The sequence below is a fragment of the Mauremys mutica genome, chromosome 15 (assembly GCF_020497125.1).
Source record: "Mauremys mutica isolate MM-2020 ecotype Southern chromosome 15, ASM2049712v1, whole genome shotgun sequence".
NCBI classification, from domain to species: Eukaryota; Metazoa; Chordata; order Testudines; family Geoemydidae; genus Mauremys; species Mauremys mutica.
The window spans coordinates 1,996,907-2,012,507 of NC_059086.1; the positions used below are offsets into that span (position 1 = coordinate 1,996,907).

Consider the following 15,601-nt stretch of genomic DNA (forward strand, 5'->3'; position numbering starts at 1 on the left):
CTGCCCTCTGGCTGCGTGTCAGATGCCCTGTACTGCAGGCAGTGATAAGGATTTTCTATTAGCTCAGGTAGCAAGCAGCTGGGTTCCATCCCTCTGCCTTTCAATCCCAGGCCCCCGGACATTATCAAACATCCTCACAAGCCTCCACTAGCCCATCACAAAGCAAGAGTCACATGGGGAAACTGAGGCTTGCAGCAGGTCAGCGACTTTCCTAAGGTCACAGAGTGAATCAGTGACAAATCTGGGAATGGAACCCAGGAGTCTGGACTCCTAGTGCCAAATCTCCCTGGCTCTAACCACTAGACCCCACACCCCTCCCAGAGCCTGGGATAGAACCCAGGAGTCCTGGTACCCAGCTGTGTATCAAAGTCATGGGGTCCAGAGGGCTCCCCCCAACCCCCACATTCCTGGGCTGGGGGGCTCCAGGTCACCCCAATGCTCCCTCGTGTCTAGCAAGCAACTCCCACTAGGCAAACGGGGACACCCCAAAACTGCTGCTCGGGCGCCCTCTGCTGGCGAGCGCCTGAACTGCAGCTGCTCTGAGCTCAGGGGAGATGGAGCCAGAGCCCTGGGCCTGCCAGTCCAGGAGAGCCGGACGGGACCCCGGGGCCCCCCGTTTTACTCCCGGCTCCGGCGCCAATCCGCAACACGGCCTCAGGTGAGTCCCTGCCCCGCTCAGTGCCTCAGTTTCCCCTCCGCCTGTCTCCCAGCAGTGGGAGGAGAGGGCAACCGATGAGATGCTGCCCTCAAAGGGCTTGGCACTCCAGGGAGAGACGCTGGCGGGATGCGGAATGAATGCGACGGGTCTCAGCTCAGCCCCTCTGCCAGGGGGAATTATCCGCCCCTTGCTCTAAACGGCCATGTTCCCCCCCAGAGCTGGGGAGAGAACCCAGGAGTCCTGACTCCCAGCTCCCGATCTTACCGCTAGCCCCCCCTCCGCTCCCAGAGAACCCAGGAGTCCTGACTCCCAGCTCCTGATCTTACCGCTAGCCCCCCTCCGCTCCCAGAGAACCCAGGAGTCCTGACTCCCAGCTCCCGATCTTACCGCTAGCCCCCCCTCCGCTCCCAGAGAACCCAGGAGTCCGGCCTCCTGTCCGCGGGCAGCGGACGAGCTGGGTCCCGTCTGGAGGGTGAGCGCGGCTCTTCCCCCGGACTAGGAGGCTGCCCTGTTAGCGGGATTCGCCGCGGAGCCGGCCGGAGCAGGAGGGTTAACGAGCCCCAGCTCAGCGGGGGCCCTTGGCAGGGGTGACGGCCGGACCCACCTGCCAGGAAGAGCCGGCGCTGGCACGGAGGCTTCCGGGATGGCTCCCGCCAGCCCTTCCTGGAATTTCACCCCCGATTAGGCCGGGCGGAGGTAAGAGCCGGGGGGGGCCATTAAGGTCAGCGGGCAGGGGAGCGGAGCTGGCTGCAGGTGGGCACCGGCCTGGAGCCAAGTTGGCATCAGACACTGGCTCCAACAGGCCACAAATTGCACCAGTCAGCCAGGGAGGCTGCAGCCAGAGCTAGGAACAGTGGGGCGGGAGTCTGGACTCCTGGGTTCTAATCTGTACCCCCCCACTAGCCCAGCCCTGGGCTTCCCCCAGCTCTGCCGGTGCCCCTCACTCCCGACCCGCAGCCCCTGCTAGCCCAGCCCTGGGCTCCCCCCTGCTCTGCCGGTGCCCCTCACTCCCAACCCGCAGCCCCTGCTAGCCCAGCCCTGGGCTCCCCCCTGCTCTGCCGGTGCCCCTCACTCCCGACCCGCAGCCCCTGCTAGCCCAGCCCTGGGCTTCCCCCAGCTCTGCCAGTGCCCCTCACTCCCGACCCGCAGCCCCTGCTAGCCCAGCCCTGGGCTCCCCCCAGCTCTGCCAGTGCCCCTCACTCCCGACCCGCAGCCCCCTGCTGGTCCGGCCCGGCCTGGCCTGGTGCCCGAAGGGAGAACAACGCCAAGCAGCCGGATGGGGGGGTCCGGGCCCATCCGTCACACCGGAGGGAGCCAGAGGACGGCGGGGGGGGGGGGGATTAACTGGAGCAGACATGGGCCAGGGGCGCCCTCTGCTGGGGCGACACTGGAACAGCACCTTGGGGACACGTCTCCAGCTTTGCCCGAGCGGGGGGCAGAGCAGGAGCTGGGGCCTCCCGACGGGCCGAGAGCCACCTGCCCCCCACCCCGGGAGCTGGGGGTGGGGCAGGGGAGACTCATCCCCTCCTGGGGATATCGTCACCCTCCCGCTGGCTGGTCTGTGCCCACGGAGCGCCCAGCCCGCTCAGCCCTTGTGGCAGTGAGTTCCACAGGCGAAGGCACTTCGGGGGGGCGGCAGGCTGGGACGGGAACGGACGCCATGCAGGGGGCAATCGCTGATGACGTTTCTCCCCCCCAGTCAACGGCCCCCCCACCAGCCCGCAGCTACACCCCCACAATCCTTTGCTGCAGAGGTCACCATGGCGACCCGGGGTGGGTGGGGAGAAGAGAAACTCTCGGAAAAGCCTTAGTGCAAAAGGGTCTTTATATAAAGGGGGGTTTGTTCAATGGGGGGCAGGGAGAGAGACGGGGCAGCTCTTTGGGGAGCAGGAGGCCAAGGGAGCTCCTGCCCCCCCGCCAGCCCCCAGCGCTCCCCATGGAGCCAGTGATGGGTCCGATTCCCCCCCGCCCCGGGGCTGAGCCCCCCACGGACAGCGCTGCAGGCACCCGCCCAACCCCCAGGGGCACCGGGACCAGCCCCGGTCATCAGGGTCAATGGCAGAGCAGGGGAAAGAACCCAGAAGTCCTGCCCCCCCCATCCGTGAAACAGACTGAAACCAGCCCCCCAGAGAAGGAAAGGGCTCAGGGCCCCTCCCCCCCGCACTCCCAGTTCTTCCAAAAGAGCCACATGAAGCAGCTGAAATGTCCACACTGGGAAAGGGTCTGGGGGCACCAAATGGGGGGGGAGAATTTGCTGTGACCCTCCCGGATCCAAGGGCTGCCCCAGCACCACACCCGCAGCAGGGAGAGGATCTGTGCAGACCCCTAGAGCCCCGCCCCACGGCAGGGGGTCCGTACAGCACTCAGCCTGCAGTGGGGGGCCTCCCACTGCCTAGCGCTCCACCCCACGGCAGGGGGTCTGCCCACTCCCTAGAGCCCTGCCCCACAGCGGGGGGTCCATACAGCACCCAGCCCGCAGTGGGGGGCCTCCCACTCCCTAGCGCTCCACCCCACGGCAGGGGGTCTGCCCACTCCCTAGAGCCCCGCCCCACAGCGGGGGGGTCCGTACAGCACCCAGCCCGCGGCGGGGGCCTGCCCGCTCCCTAGAGCCCCGCCCCACAGCGGGGGGGGTCCGTACAGCACCCAGCCCGCGGCGGGGGCCTGCCCGCTCCCTAGAGACTCGCCCCACAGCGGGGGGTCCGTACAGCACCCAGCCCGCGGCGGGGGCCTGCCCGCTCCCTAGAGCCCCGCCCCACAGCGGGGGGGGTCCGTACAGCACCCAGCCCGCGGCGGGGGCCTGCCCGCTCCCTAGAGACTCGCCCCACAGCGGGGGGTCCGTACAGCACCCAGCCCGCGGCGGGGGCCTGCCCGCTCCCTAGAGCCCCGCCCCACAGCGGGGGGGTCCGTACAGCACCCAGCCCGCGGCGGGGGCCTGCCCGCTCCCTAGAGCCCCGCCCCACAGCGGGGGGGGTCCGTACAGCACCCAGCCCGCGGCGGGGGCCTGCCCGCTCCCTAGAGACTCGCCCCACAGCGGGGGGTCCGTACAGCACCCAGCCCGCGGCGGGGGCCTGCCCGCTCCCTAGAGCCTCGCCCCGCACCAGGGAGTCCGTACAGCACCCAGCCCGCGGCGGGGGCCTGCCCGCTCCCTAGCACTCCACCCCGTAGCGGGCGAAGTGGCGCAGCAGCACGCCCAGCTCCAGGTGCACGGTGCCCGCGGCGACGGTCTGCAGGCGGTACCGGTCGGCCCCCGTGTAGATCAGGTCGCTGTTCAGCAGCTGGGGCCCCCCGCCCACAAAGAGCTGGGAGAGCCGCTCCTGCCACGAGCCCAGGGGCTGCCAGGTGACGCAGGCCAGCGCATGCCAGCCCGGGCTGCACGGCACGTGGCAGAAGCCGTAGCCGTAGAGCTCCCTGCGCCCGAAGGGGTCCTGGTGCCAGACCTGCACGTGCAGCTTGGGCCAGCCTGACAGCAAGAGAGAGGGGACCCGTCAGTGCCCAGCCCCACTCTGCAAGCCGGGTGCCCCTGCCCCATGCCCTGCCCCCAAGCCAGCCAGTCCTGCCCTGGGGCCAGATGGGAGCCACCAGCGTTTCTCCATCGTGGGGACACTTCTGCAGCCGGGGACCTCAGGAGCTTCCGGAAGCGGGGGGGACAGACGGCTGCGCCTGCCCCACCTGGGCTCTGCCCCCTCCCCTGGTCCCACCCCCAGCTCAGGCAGGGCCGAGGGGAGGGGAAGAAAAGCCCCAGGGGAGACGGGACTGGACAACAAACAGCCTCTGGTGTCTGGCCTGGGGTGCCTTCCGCCCCACCCCGAGCCGAGCCAGCGCTGCCTTCCCCGGCCCTGCCCCCCTGCGCCAGGGCTTCCTGCCCCCCCAGCTCCTGTCTGGAACCTGCGGCCTCCCCCCAGCTCCTGGGCCACCAGCCCAGCGGACACCGGGGCTGGAACCCGCCACGGGCAGAACTTACCCTGCAGCCCCTTGGTGGCAAAGTGCACGTCGATGGGGTGGGACCAGTAGGCCACATCGCCCAGCTGGGGGTGATCCACCTGCGTCTGCCCCTCCCGCAGGCCGGAGAGCAGCTTCCAGGCGCCACCTGGGGGGGGGGGGCAGAGCGCAGTCAGTGAGGGGAACAGAAGCTTCAGGAAGGGAGCACGTGAGAGCCAGGGAGAGAACCCAGGAGTCCTGGCTACCAGCCCCCCCCCCTGCTCTAACCACCAGCCCCCACTCCCCTCCCAGAGCCGGGATAGAACCCAGGAGTCCTGGCTCCCAGCCCCCCCTGCTCTAACCACCAGCCCCCACTGCCCTCCCAGAGCCGGGAGAGAACCCAGGAGTCCTGGCTCCCAGCCCCCCCGTGCTCTAACCCACCAGCCCCCACTCCCCTCCCAGAGCCGGGATAGAACCCAGGAGTCCTGGCTCCCAGCCCCCCTGCTCTAACCCACCAGCCCCCACTCCCCTCCCAGAGCCAGGGAGAGAACCCAGGAGTCCTGGCTCCCAGCCCCCACTGCCCTCCCAGAGCCGGGAGAGAACCCAGGAGTCCTGGCTCCCAGCCCCCGGATCAGCCTCTGGCCTCTGCAGTGCTTTCCCCAGACCGAGAGCTGAGCCCCGTTCGCCCCTGGGGGCCCGGCTGACCTGTGTGGATTCCCCACTTGCAGAAGAGGCTGCTGCTGGGGAAGCCGCTGGCTCCCACGATCTGCCCGATGAGGTGCACCTCGGCCATGGGCCTGCAGCAGGGGGAGAACAAAGGGGGGGTTAGAAACAGAACCCAGGCGTCCGGCTCCCAGCCCCCCCCGCTCTGATCATCAACCCCCCACTCCCCGAGTCAGGGAGAGAACCCAGGAGTCCGGCCCCAGCCCCCGCGAGTCAGGGAGAGAACCCAGGAGTCCGGCCCCAGCCCCCCCAGTCAGGGAGAGAACCCAGGAGTCCGGCCCCCATCCCCCGCGAGTCAGGGAGAGAACCCAGGAGTCCGGCCCCAGCCCCCGCGAGTCAGGGAGAGAACCCAGGAGTCCGGCCCCCGCCCCCGCGAGTCAGGGAGAGAACCCAGGAGTCCGGCCCCCAGCCCCCCCCCAGTCAGGGAGAGAACCCAGGAGTCCGGCCCCCAGCCCCCGCGAGTCAGGGAGAGAACCCAGGAGTCCGGCCCCAGCCCCCGCGAGTCAGGGAGAGAACCCAGGAGTCCGGCCCCCAGCCCCCGCGAGTCAGGGAGAGAACCCCGGAGTCCGGCCCCAGCCCCCGCGAGTCAGGGAGAGAACCCAGGAGTCCGGCCCCAGCCCCCCCAGTCAGGGAGAGAACCCAGGAGTCCGGCCCCAGCCCCCGCGAGTCAGGGAGAGAACCCAGGAGTCCGGCCCCAGCCCCCCCCAGTCAGGGAGAGAACCCAGGAGTCCGGCCCCAGCCCCCGCGAGTCAGGGAGAGAACCCAGGAGTCCGGCCCCACCCCCCCCCCAGTCAGGGAGAGAACCCAGGAGTCCGGCCCCAGCCCCACCCGAGTCAGGGAGAGAACCCAGGAGTCCGGCCCCCAGCCCCCGCGAGTCAGGGAGAGAACCCAGGAGTCCGGCCCCAGCCCCCCCAGTCAGGGAGAGAACCCAGGAGTCCGGCCCCCATCCCCCGCGAGTCAGGGAGAGAACCCAGGAGTCCGGCCCCAGCCCCCGCGAGTCAGGGAGAGAACCCAGGAGTCCGGCCCCAGCCCCCGCGAGTCAGGGAGAGAACCCAGGAGTCCGGCCCCCAGCCCCCCCCCAGTCAGGGAGAGAACCCAGGAGTCCGGCCCCCAGCCCCCGCGAGTCAGGGAGAGAACCCAGGAGTCCGGCCCCAGCCCCCGCGAGTCAGGGAGAGAACCCAGGAGTCCGGCCCCCAGCCCCCGCGAGTCAGGGAGAGAACCCAGGAGTCCGGCCCCATCCCCCGCGTGTCAGGGAGAGAACCCAGGAGTCCGGCCCCCCCCCCCCCAGTCAGGGAGAGAACCCAGGAGTCCAGCCCCAGCCCCCGCGAGTCAGGGAGAGAACCCAGGAGTCCGGCCCCGGCCCCAGCCCCCCCCAGTCAGGGAGAGAACCCAGGAGTCCGGCCCCAGCCCCCGCGAGTCAGGGAGAGAACCCAGGAGTCCGGCCCCAGCCCCCCCCCAGTCAGGGAGAGAACCCAGGAGTCCGGCCCCAGCCCCCCCCCAGTCAGGGAGAGTACCCAGGAGTCCGGCCCCAGCCCCCCCCAGTCAGGGAGAGAACCCAGGAGTCCGGCCCCAGCCCCCGCGAGTCAGGGAGAGAACCCAGGAGTCCGGCCCCAGCCCCCCCCCAGTCAGGGAGAGAACCCAGGAGTCCGGCCCCAGCCCCCCCCCAGTCAGGGAGAGAACCCAGGAGTCCGGCCCCCATCCCCCGCGAGTCAGGGAGAGAACCCAGGAGTCCGGCCCCAGCCCCCGCGAGTCAGGGAGAGAACCCAGGAGTCCGGCCCCAGCCCCCGCGAGTCAGGGAGAGAACCCAGGTGTCCGGCCCCCAGCCCCCCCCCAGTCAGGGAGAGAACCCAGGAGTCCGGCCCCCAGCCCCCGCGAGTCAGGGAGAGAACCCAGGAGTCCGGCCCCAGCCCCCGCGAGTCAGGGAGAGAACCCAGGAGTCCGGCCCCCAGCCCCCGCGAGTCAGGGAGAGAACCCAGGAGTCCGGCCCCCAGCCCCCGCGAGTCAGGGAGAGAACCCAGGAGTCCGGCCCCCTGCCCCCGCAGTCAGGGAGAGAACCCAGGAGTCCGGCCCCCAGCCCCCGCGAGTCAGGGAGAGAACCCAGGAGTCCGGCCCCAGCCCCCGCGAGTCAGGGAGAGAACCCAGGAGTCCGGCCCCAGCCCCCGCGAGTCAGGGAGAGAACCCAGGAGTCCGGCCCCAGCCCCCCCCAGTCAGGGAGAGAACCCAGGAGTCCGGCCCCAGCCCCCGCGAGTCAGGGAGAGAACCCAGGAGTCCGGCCCCAGCCCCCCCCCCCAGTCAGGGAGAGAACCCAGGAGTCCGGCCCCAGCCCCCGCGAGTCAGGGAGAGAACCCAGGAGTCCGGCCCCCAGCCCCCCCCCAGTCAGGGAGAGAACCCAGGAGTCCGGCCCCAGCCCCCCCGAGTCAGGGAGAGAACCCAGGCGTCCGGCCCCAGCTCTGCCCGCGGGGGCTCGGCGTTGCTGTGCGCTGCCGGCCGGCTCGCCCCCGAGGTGGCGGCATCGCCGGGTCGGGGGGGGGGGGTTTGGGAGCCACCGCGCGCATGCGCACTGCGCCACGCCGCCGCTCGCCGGGCGCTACAGACCCGCTAGCGACCCCCCGCCCCGGCCTCGTCTCCAGCCGCCGCTCCCGCCGCTGCTACGGCAACCGCGGGCGCGAGCCCCTGCCCAACGCCGAAGCCGGATTCGCTGGCGGACGGGGCACGTGACGACGTTAGGGCGGAAGTCCCGCCCAGGAAGGCGGGAGCGGGAGCGAGGGTTGCGGCCATCTTGAGTGTGGCAAATGAAAGTCATCGTGCGGGCGGCGCCATGTTGGGTGGGTCATGAAAGGACGGAGCCGCCTCTACTGGGCGGGGCAAAACCCTGCGGCAGCCATCTTGGGAAGGGCAGAGAGATTGACAGCCGGGGGCGGGGCTGGGCATGGTGCGAGTGCCGGGGGCGGAGCTCAGCCCCACCCCGAGGGACCTCCCCCAGCAGCCCAGAGCTGATGGTTGAGCTAGTCGGGGGGGGGGGCAGCCGGGGGCTCCTTGTCTGGGCCCCGACAGGCACCAACTTTCCAATGTGCCAGGGGGGGCTCCCTGCTCAACCCCCGGCTCTGCCCCCTCCCCCGAGCCTGCAGAAACAGGGAGAGAACCCAGGAGTCCTGGCTCCCAGCCCCGCTGCTCTAACCACCAGCCCCCACTGCCCTCCCAGAGCCGGGATAGAACCCAGGAGTCCTGGCTCCCAGACCCCCCCTGCTCTAATCACCAGCCCCCACTGCCCTCCCAGAGCCGGGATAGAACCCAGGAGTCCTGGCTCCCAGCCAGGGGCGGCTCTAGAAAATAGGCTGCCCCAAGCAGCGCGGTGTGCTGCGCCGCCCTTCCTCGGTCCCGCAGCGGGTCCCCTCTTCCCGCGGCTCCGGTTGAGCTCCCGCGGCAGGTCCACCGGAGCCCCGGGACGAGCGGACCTCCCGCGGGCACGGCTGCGGACGGTTCGCGGGTCCGGCGGCTCCGCTTGAGCTGCCGCAGTCATGCCTGCGGGAGGTCCAGCCGAGCCGCGGGACGAGCGCCCCCTCCGCAGTCATGCCTGCGGCAGGTCCGCTCGTCCGCGGCTCCGGTGGACCTCCCGCAGGCATGACTGCGGCAGGTCCACCGGCCCAGCCTGCCGCCCCCTAGATTTGGCCGCCCTAGGCAACAGCTTGGTTTGCTGGTGCCTAGAGCCGCCCCTGCTCCCAGCCCCCTGCTCTAATCACCAGCCCCCCACTCCCCTCCCAGAGCCGGGATAGAACCCAGGAGTCCTGGCTCCCAGCCCCCCCTGCTCTAATCACCAGCCCCCACTGCCCTCCCAGAGCTGGGATAGAACCCAGGAGTCCTGGCTCCCAGACCCCCCCTGCTCTAATCACCAGCCCCCACTGCCCTCCCAGAGCCGGGATAGAACCCAGGAGTCCTGGCTCCCAGCCCCCTGCTCTAATCACCAGCCCCCCACTCCCCTCCCAGAGCCGGGATAGAACCCAGGAGTCCTGGCTCCCAGCCCCCCCCCTGCTCTAATCACCAGCCCCCACTGCCCTCCCAGAGCTGGGATATAACCCAGGAGTCCTGGCTCCCAGCCCCCCCTGCTCTAATCTCCAGCCCCCACTCTCCTCCCAGAGCCAGGGAGAGAACCCAGGAGTCCTGGCTCCCAGCCCCCCTGCTCTAACCACCAGCCCCCACTCCCCTCCCAGAGCCGGGGAGAGAACCCAGGAGTCCTGGCTCCCAGCCCCCCTGCTCTAACCACCAGCCCCCACTCCCCTCCCAGAGCCGGGGAGAGAACCCAGAAGTCCTGGCTCCCAGCCCCCCCTGCTCTAATCACCAGCCCCCCACTCCCCTCCCAGAGCCGGGATAGAACCCAGAAGTCCTGGCTCCCAGCCCCCCCTGCTCTAATCACCAGCCCCCACTGCCCTCCCAGAGCCGGGATCGGATGCAGTAGGGGCTGTCTGTGTGGGGGATGGGAGAGCTGGGGAGGACGTTAGGGGAGGGACAGGACCTGAGCCTGTAACCTGAGCGAGGCAGGGGCGAGGGGAGGTCGACACCTCTGCCCGGGAAGCTGGACAAAGGCAGGGAGCCGAGCGGGGGGGGGGGGTCAGTTTCGGTTTGGGGCTGGGGGCTGCAGTGCAGGGAATCCCAAGCTGGGAACGAAGCTCCATGCACCCCCAGAAGGACCAGAGTGAGGGGTCCTGGCTCTGCCCACGAGCTCTGCTGTAGCCTGTGTTCCTGTGTCCAATAAACCTTCTGTGTTACTGGCTGGCTGAGAGTCACTGTGGGTCCCAGGAAGAGGGGTGCAGGGCCGGACTCCCCCACACTCCGTGACACACGGACTCACAGATCGTGCCCACTCCTGGCCCCGTGCGGTCCGTGGGGGGTGCCCCTTTCAGTGCGACAGCCCTGTTCCCGGGGGGCCCCTCTCCCTCGGGGTCAGGCCCCTCCACCTCCTGGAGCCTCAGCACGTCTGTCTCTGCCGTGGGGCCCTCAGGGAGTCCCCTCGCTCTGGGCCCCCGGGGCCTCTGCCCCCGAAGGGGTTGATGCCCCCTGATCTCTAGCAGGGGCGCCTCTAGCCATTTCGCCGCCCCAAGCACGGCGGCACGCTGCGCGGGGGGGCACTCTGCCGGACGCCTGTCCTGCAGCTCTGGTGGACCTCCCACAGGCGTGCCTGCAGATGCTCCACGGACCCTGGAGCCGCGGGACCAGCGGACCCGCCGCAGGCACGTCTGCGGGAGGTCCAGCGGAGCCGCCTGCCGCCCTCCCGGCGACCGGCAGAGCGCCCCCCGCGGCAGCCGCCCCAAGCACGCGCTTGGCATGCTGGGGCCTGGAGCCGGCCCTGCTCTCTAGCCAGGAGCGACTCTCCCCCAGCGTAACACAGGAGGTTTATTGAGGGTTGAACCCAGCACAGGAAACTCTCAGGGCCTCAGGCCTGGCCTCCCTCAGCCCAGCACATCCCAGTCCCCCTGCAGCCAGGGGGGCTCTGCCTGCTCCCCCCTCCAGCCCCGAGCCCCCCTGCTCCCAGCTGGGCAGCTGAGACCCCCGGCCCCAGGCCCCACCTCTGTCCATTGGCTTCTCTCTGGGTAAACAGGGTCGTAAACAGGGTCGCCTGGGCCTCCTCTCCTCTCAGCCCCCCTCTGGGTGGAACCGGCTGGTCAGGTCACCGGGGTCCTCTCCCCGCAGCCCATTGTCCCCCACTGGCCACAACCGGCTGCGATTCCTGAGCTGGGTCTCCGGGTCTCCGGGTCACCAGTCGCTGGGGTCTCCATCCTCCAGGGCATCGGCCGGGGTCCCAGGCTCCCTCTCCGGTCCTGTGTCCCAACAAACTCCGCCCCCCTCGTTAAACCAGTGACACCCGGGGACACTGAGTCCCACCCCCTCTGCCTGCAACCCACTGGGAAACACAGAAAAACCCAAGAAACCCCCCCACTTCGTCACAGCTAGGACCCAGGAGTCCTGGCTCCCAGCCCCCTGCTCTAACCACTGCTCCTCCCTGCCGCTCCCCCAGGCATCCCTGGCACCGCTTTGCTCTCCCGCCCTGCGCGCTGACCCTGCGTTGCGCGGCTCCCAGTCTATTTCCAGCTGCCCGTGGCCAACCCCCCCCGGCCCCACCCCGCCCGGCTCCGAGCCGGGATTATTTCCTGCCGCTCGCAATTAAACTAAAACGCCAACGTGCAGCTACGACAACAAAGGCGCCTAATGCCCCCCCCGCCCCCACCTCCATCTGCTCCCTGCACAGAGCGAGGCTGCTGCGGGAGGGGGCGGGGGCTGGCGGGGGGGGGGCAGCTGGCTGGAGCCCAGTTCCCTTCCTGGCCTGGAGTCCCAGCCAGCCCCACCGTGGGGTGACGGCCAAGGGGGGCAGCCTACAGCGGCGGCCAATTCGAACCCAGCCCAGGCCCAGGTCCTGGCGTCAGGGGCTGAGCTCGCTGGGGCTCAGGGACCCACGGGCCCAGTCGGCGCCATCACGGGACCCTCGCAGCAGGGAGGCTGGTTGGGCTGTTCTCTGGAGACAGGCTCAGGGACTGGCGGGGGCCAGGGCTGGGCTAGCAGGGGGCTGCGGGTCGGGAGTGAGGGGCACCGGCAGGGCTGGGGGGAGCCCAGGGCTGGGCTGTCAGGGGCTGCGGGTCGGGAGTGAGGGGCACCGGCAGAGCTGGGGGTACCAGGGCTGGGCTGGCAGGGGCTGCGGGTCGGGAGTGAGGGGCACCGGCAGGGCTGGGGGGACCAGGGCCGGGCTAGCAGGGGCTGCGGGTCGGGAGTGAGGGGCACCGGCAGGGCTGGGGGGACCAGGGCCGGGCTAGCAGGGGCTGCGGGTCGGGAGTGAGAGGCACCGGCAGGGCTGGGGGGGGCAGGGCCGGGCTAGCAGGGGCTGCGGGTCGGGAGTGAGGGGCACCGGCAGAGCTGGGGGGACAGGGCTGGGCTAGCAGGGGCTGCAGGTCGGGAGTGAGGGGCACCGGCAGAGCTGGGGGGACAGGGCTGGGCTAGCAGGGGATGCAGGTCGGGAGTGAGGGGCACCGGCAGGGCTGGGGGGGCAGGGCTGGGCTAGCAGGGGCTGCAGGTCGGGAGTGAGGGGCACCGGCAGGGCTGGGGGGGGCAGGGCTGGGCTAGCATGGGCTGCGGGTCGGGAGTGAGGGGCACCGGCAGGGCTGGGGGGGCAGGGCCAGGCTAGCAGGGGCTGCAGGTCAGGAGTGAGGGGCACCGGCAGGGCTGGGGGGAGCCCAGGGCTGGGCTGGCAGGGGCTGCGGGTCGGGAGTGAGGGGCACCGGCAGAGCAGGGGGGAGCCCAGGGCTGGGCTAGCAGGGGCTGCGGGTCGGGAGTGAGGGGCACCGGCAGAGCAGGGGGGAGCCCAGGGCTGGGCTAGCAGGGGCTGCGGGTTGGGAGTGAGGGGCACCGGCAGGGCAGGGGTGGGGGAGCTCAGGGCCGGGCTAGCAGGGGCTGCGGGTCGGGAGTGAGGGGCACCGGCAGGGCTGGGGGGGCAGGGCTGGGCTAGCATGGGCTGCAGGTCGGGAGTGAGGGGCACCGGCAGGGCTGCATAGTGAGGACACTCCAGGACTAGAACAAAATCTATTAATAGCTGCCGCGATGCTGAGTTTGGCAGCAGGACTCCTGGGTCCCTGGTGGCTGCTCCCGCCTCCGTGTGCGTGAGGAGGAGGCGGCTGAGGGGGGGGGGCTGTTCGCACCCGGAACGGGGCCTTTCAATAACTCAACACCCGTCGGCGGGAGGGAGCTGGATTATGCAGGAGCCAGTTCGTTAGCTCCTCGAAGTGCCCCCCCCCCAACAACCAGCCTCAGCTCTCACCTCGCACCTCCCCCCCCACTCCCCGGGCACTTCGCAGAGCAGGGGGGGTCATCAGCCCTCCTTTCCAGCTGGGGAAACTGAGGCACAGAGCAGGCCGGTGACAGAGCAGGGGACACGGGGTCCCCTGAGGCCCAGTTAGGGCTCTGCCCACTAGGCCATGCTGCCAATCTTCCCCTTCCTGCCACTGCAATGGGGGGTGCATGGGATTGGGGCGGGGCCCGGGAATGGGGGGTGGAGGCGGCTGACACCAGACCACCCCCCCGCAGCCCTCTGGCTCCGCAGGGCTTTGCAGGCTGCACCGCAGGCTGCCAGCAGCTCGGCTGGGGGCCTGGGGCAGATCCTGCTGCTGGGGGGAGGAACGGGGAGGGGGGAGCAGCCGGCCGGCTGCCCAGCGCTGCGGGGGGGGCTGCTTCAGCAGATGGCAAAGGGGGGAGGGGGGCTGAGCTACAGCCGTGGCCCACAGGGCTGGACAGATGCTGCGACGCCCCACGTGACCCCCAGCCTCCCCCCCCGGCCAGGCCTGGGCCCAGTGTCCCCAGCACAGGGCGAGAACGCCCCCGAGATGGGGGGGAGGGGGACAGGGCAGGGCCCATCCCCCGCCGGGTCTGTGCAGCGCCTGGCACATGGGCGGGGGGGGTCACGGCTGGGGGCTCCAGCTGCCGCCCTGAAGCACCAAAGGCAAGTGCAGCTCCAGGCCCGGTGGTGCCTTCAGCCCCCACGTGGGAGACGGGCCCTGCCCCCCCAAGCCCATGACCACCCCCCCACGTCACGGGCTGGGGGCACCATGGCTCAGTGGACGCGCTGCTGCTGGGGGTCAGGCCCCACTGCCCCTCCCTCCAGGGCCAGGCAGACAGAGACCCATCAAAGCTGCCCTGGCAAGCCAGTGGTGCCCCTCACTCCCGACCCGCAGCCCCTCCTAGCCCAGCCCCCACCAGCCCTGCCGATGCCCCTCACTCCCGACCCGCAGCCCCTCCTAGCCCAGCCCTGCCCCCCCCAGCTCTGCCGGTGCCCCTCACTCCCGACCCGCAGCCCCTCCTAGCCCAGCCCTGCCCCCCCCAGCTCTGCCGGTGCCCCTCATTCCCGACCCGCAGCCCCTCCTAGCCCAGCCCCGGCCCCACCAGCTCTGCCGGTGCCCCTCACTCCCGACCCGCAGCCCCTGCCAGTCCAGCCCTGGGCTCCCCCCTTCCCCTCCCCCGCAGATCTGCGAGTGCCCCTCACTCCCAACCCACAACCCACCCATCTGCCTGTTCCCTTCCCTCCCCCACCGCCCCCTTTTGCACAGAGCCGATTATGAATGATTCATCAGGCCACGGAGCATTATTCTTTAACGAGCCCGGCTCCTCCAGCCCCCAACACGGTTTTGCTTTTCAGCCTCCTAAATCTTTCATGGGCCCCTCGTCTCACAGCCGGGTGGGGACGCAGAGCCAGGGCCAGCCCTTGTGGAACAAGCTGGCTGGGTCTCAGGAGGCCTGGTGGCCTCCCTGAGACGCAATGGGCCCCCGACCTGTGGAAGGGGGAGCTCAGACCTGTGCTAGCAGGGGCTGCGGGTTGGGAGTGAGGGGCACCGGCAGAGCTGGGGGTACCAGGGCTGGGCTGGCAGGGGCTGCGAGTCGGGAGTGAGGGGCACCGGCAGAGCAGGGGGGGGCAGGGCTGGGGTGGCAGGGGCTGCGGGTCAGGAGTGAGGGGCACCGGCAGGGCTGGGGGGGCAGGGCTGGGCTAGCAGGGGCTGCGGGTCGGGAGTGAGGGGCACCGGCAGAGCTGGGGGTACCAGGGCTGGGCTGGCAGGGGCTGCGGGTCGGGAGTGAGGGGCACCGGCAGGGCTGGGGGGGCAGGGCTGGGCTAGCAGGGGCTGCGGGTCGGGAGTGAGGGGCACCGGCAGAGCTGGGGGTACCAGGGCTGGGCTGGCAGGGGCTGCGGGTCGGGAGTGAGGGGCACCGGCAGAGCTGTGGGGGGCACGGCCGGGCTAGCAGGGGGCTGCAGGTCGGGAGTGAGGGGCACCAGAGCGGGGGGGGCGGTTCAGGGCTGGGCTAGCGGGGTTCCCTGCCCCCTGGCATTGGCCGGGTCCATGGGATGACACCCCCAGGCCCTGCCCCCCCCCCCGCTGGTCAGCGGGGAGACCCGGCTAATTCGCTCCCCCCGTCCGCAGCCGAGGAGAGAACCCAGGAGTCCTGGCTCCCAGTCCGCCCGCCCCATTATCATGGGGGGGGGCAGGTCTCCCTACCACGCCAGGTCCCGCCGCTCCCGTAACGCTGCAGACAAAGCAGCGACACAAACCCCCCCGCGGCCCCCCGCCCCTCCCAGCCCCCCCCCCGAGCCTGCCCCTTTCGGGGGGCGGGGGGCGGAGCCGGGCTGCGCTGCATCGCGGGCTGCGGGCTCCGTGCGGGGCCGGGGGGATTTTCGCTTCTCCTGCCGGGGGGGGAGACCCCTGGGCGGGGGGCGGCGCGGGGGGGCCGGAGCAGCCCCCCCGGGATGGGGCGCGGGGGGGCGGAGCCTGGCGCTCGTGG

General features: G+C 70.9%; 1 protein-coding gene across 2 annotated transcripts; it reads right to left on the reverse strand.

The window, feature by feature from the left end:
- Window positions 1–3,426: 3,426 nt before the first annotated feature.
- Window positions 3,427–7,992, reverse strand: LOC123350318 (B9 domain-containing protein 2-like). 2 transcript variants are annotated; one of them, XM_044988840.1, is made up of 5 exons: window positions 7,895–7,992; window positions 5,282–5,373; window positions 4,620–4,745; window positions 3,794–4,118; window positions 3,427–3,726 (listed from the first exon to the last, which is right to left on the reverse strand). In XM_044988840.1, the coding sequence occupies exons 2-4, from the start codon at window positions 5,367–5,369 to the stop codon at window positions 3,805–3,807; spliced, it is 528 nt and encodes a 175-aa protein (XP_044844775.1). In that variant the 5' UTR covers window positions 5,370–5,373; window positions 7,895–7,992; the 3' UTR covers window positions 3,427–3,726; window positions 3,794–3,804. The 2 variants fall into 2 exon arrangements, with proteins under 2 accessions (XP_044844775.1, XP_044844776.1); XM_044988841.1 differs by lacking the exon at window positions 3,427–3,726 and having other exon boundaries at window positions 3,733–4,118.
- Between the last annotated feature and the right edge of the window lie 7,609 nt (window positions 7,993–15,601).

Excerpts from the sequence above, each read along its gene's own strand:
- LOC123350318 (XM_044988840.1), bottom strand. The coding sequence starts at position 5,369 with ATGGCCGAGGTGCACCTCATCGGGCAGATCGTGGGAGCCAGCGGCTTC. Across the intron at positions 4,746-5,281 it reads CAAGTGGGGAATCCACACAG|GTGGCGCCTGGAAGCTGCTC; the intron begins GTCAGCCGGGCC and ends CCCCCCCCCCAG. Across the intron at positions 4,119-4,619 it reads TGCCACCAAGGGGCTGCAGG|GCTGGCCCAAGCTGCACGTG; the intron begins GTAAGTTCTGCC and ends TCTTGCTGTCAG.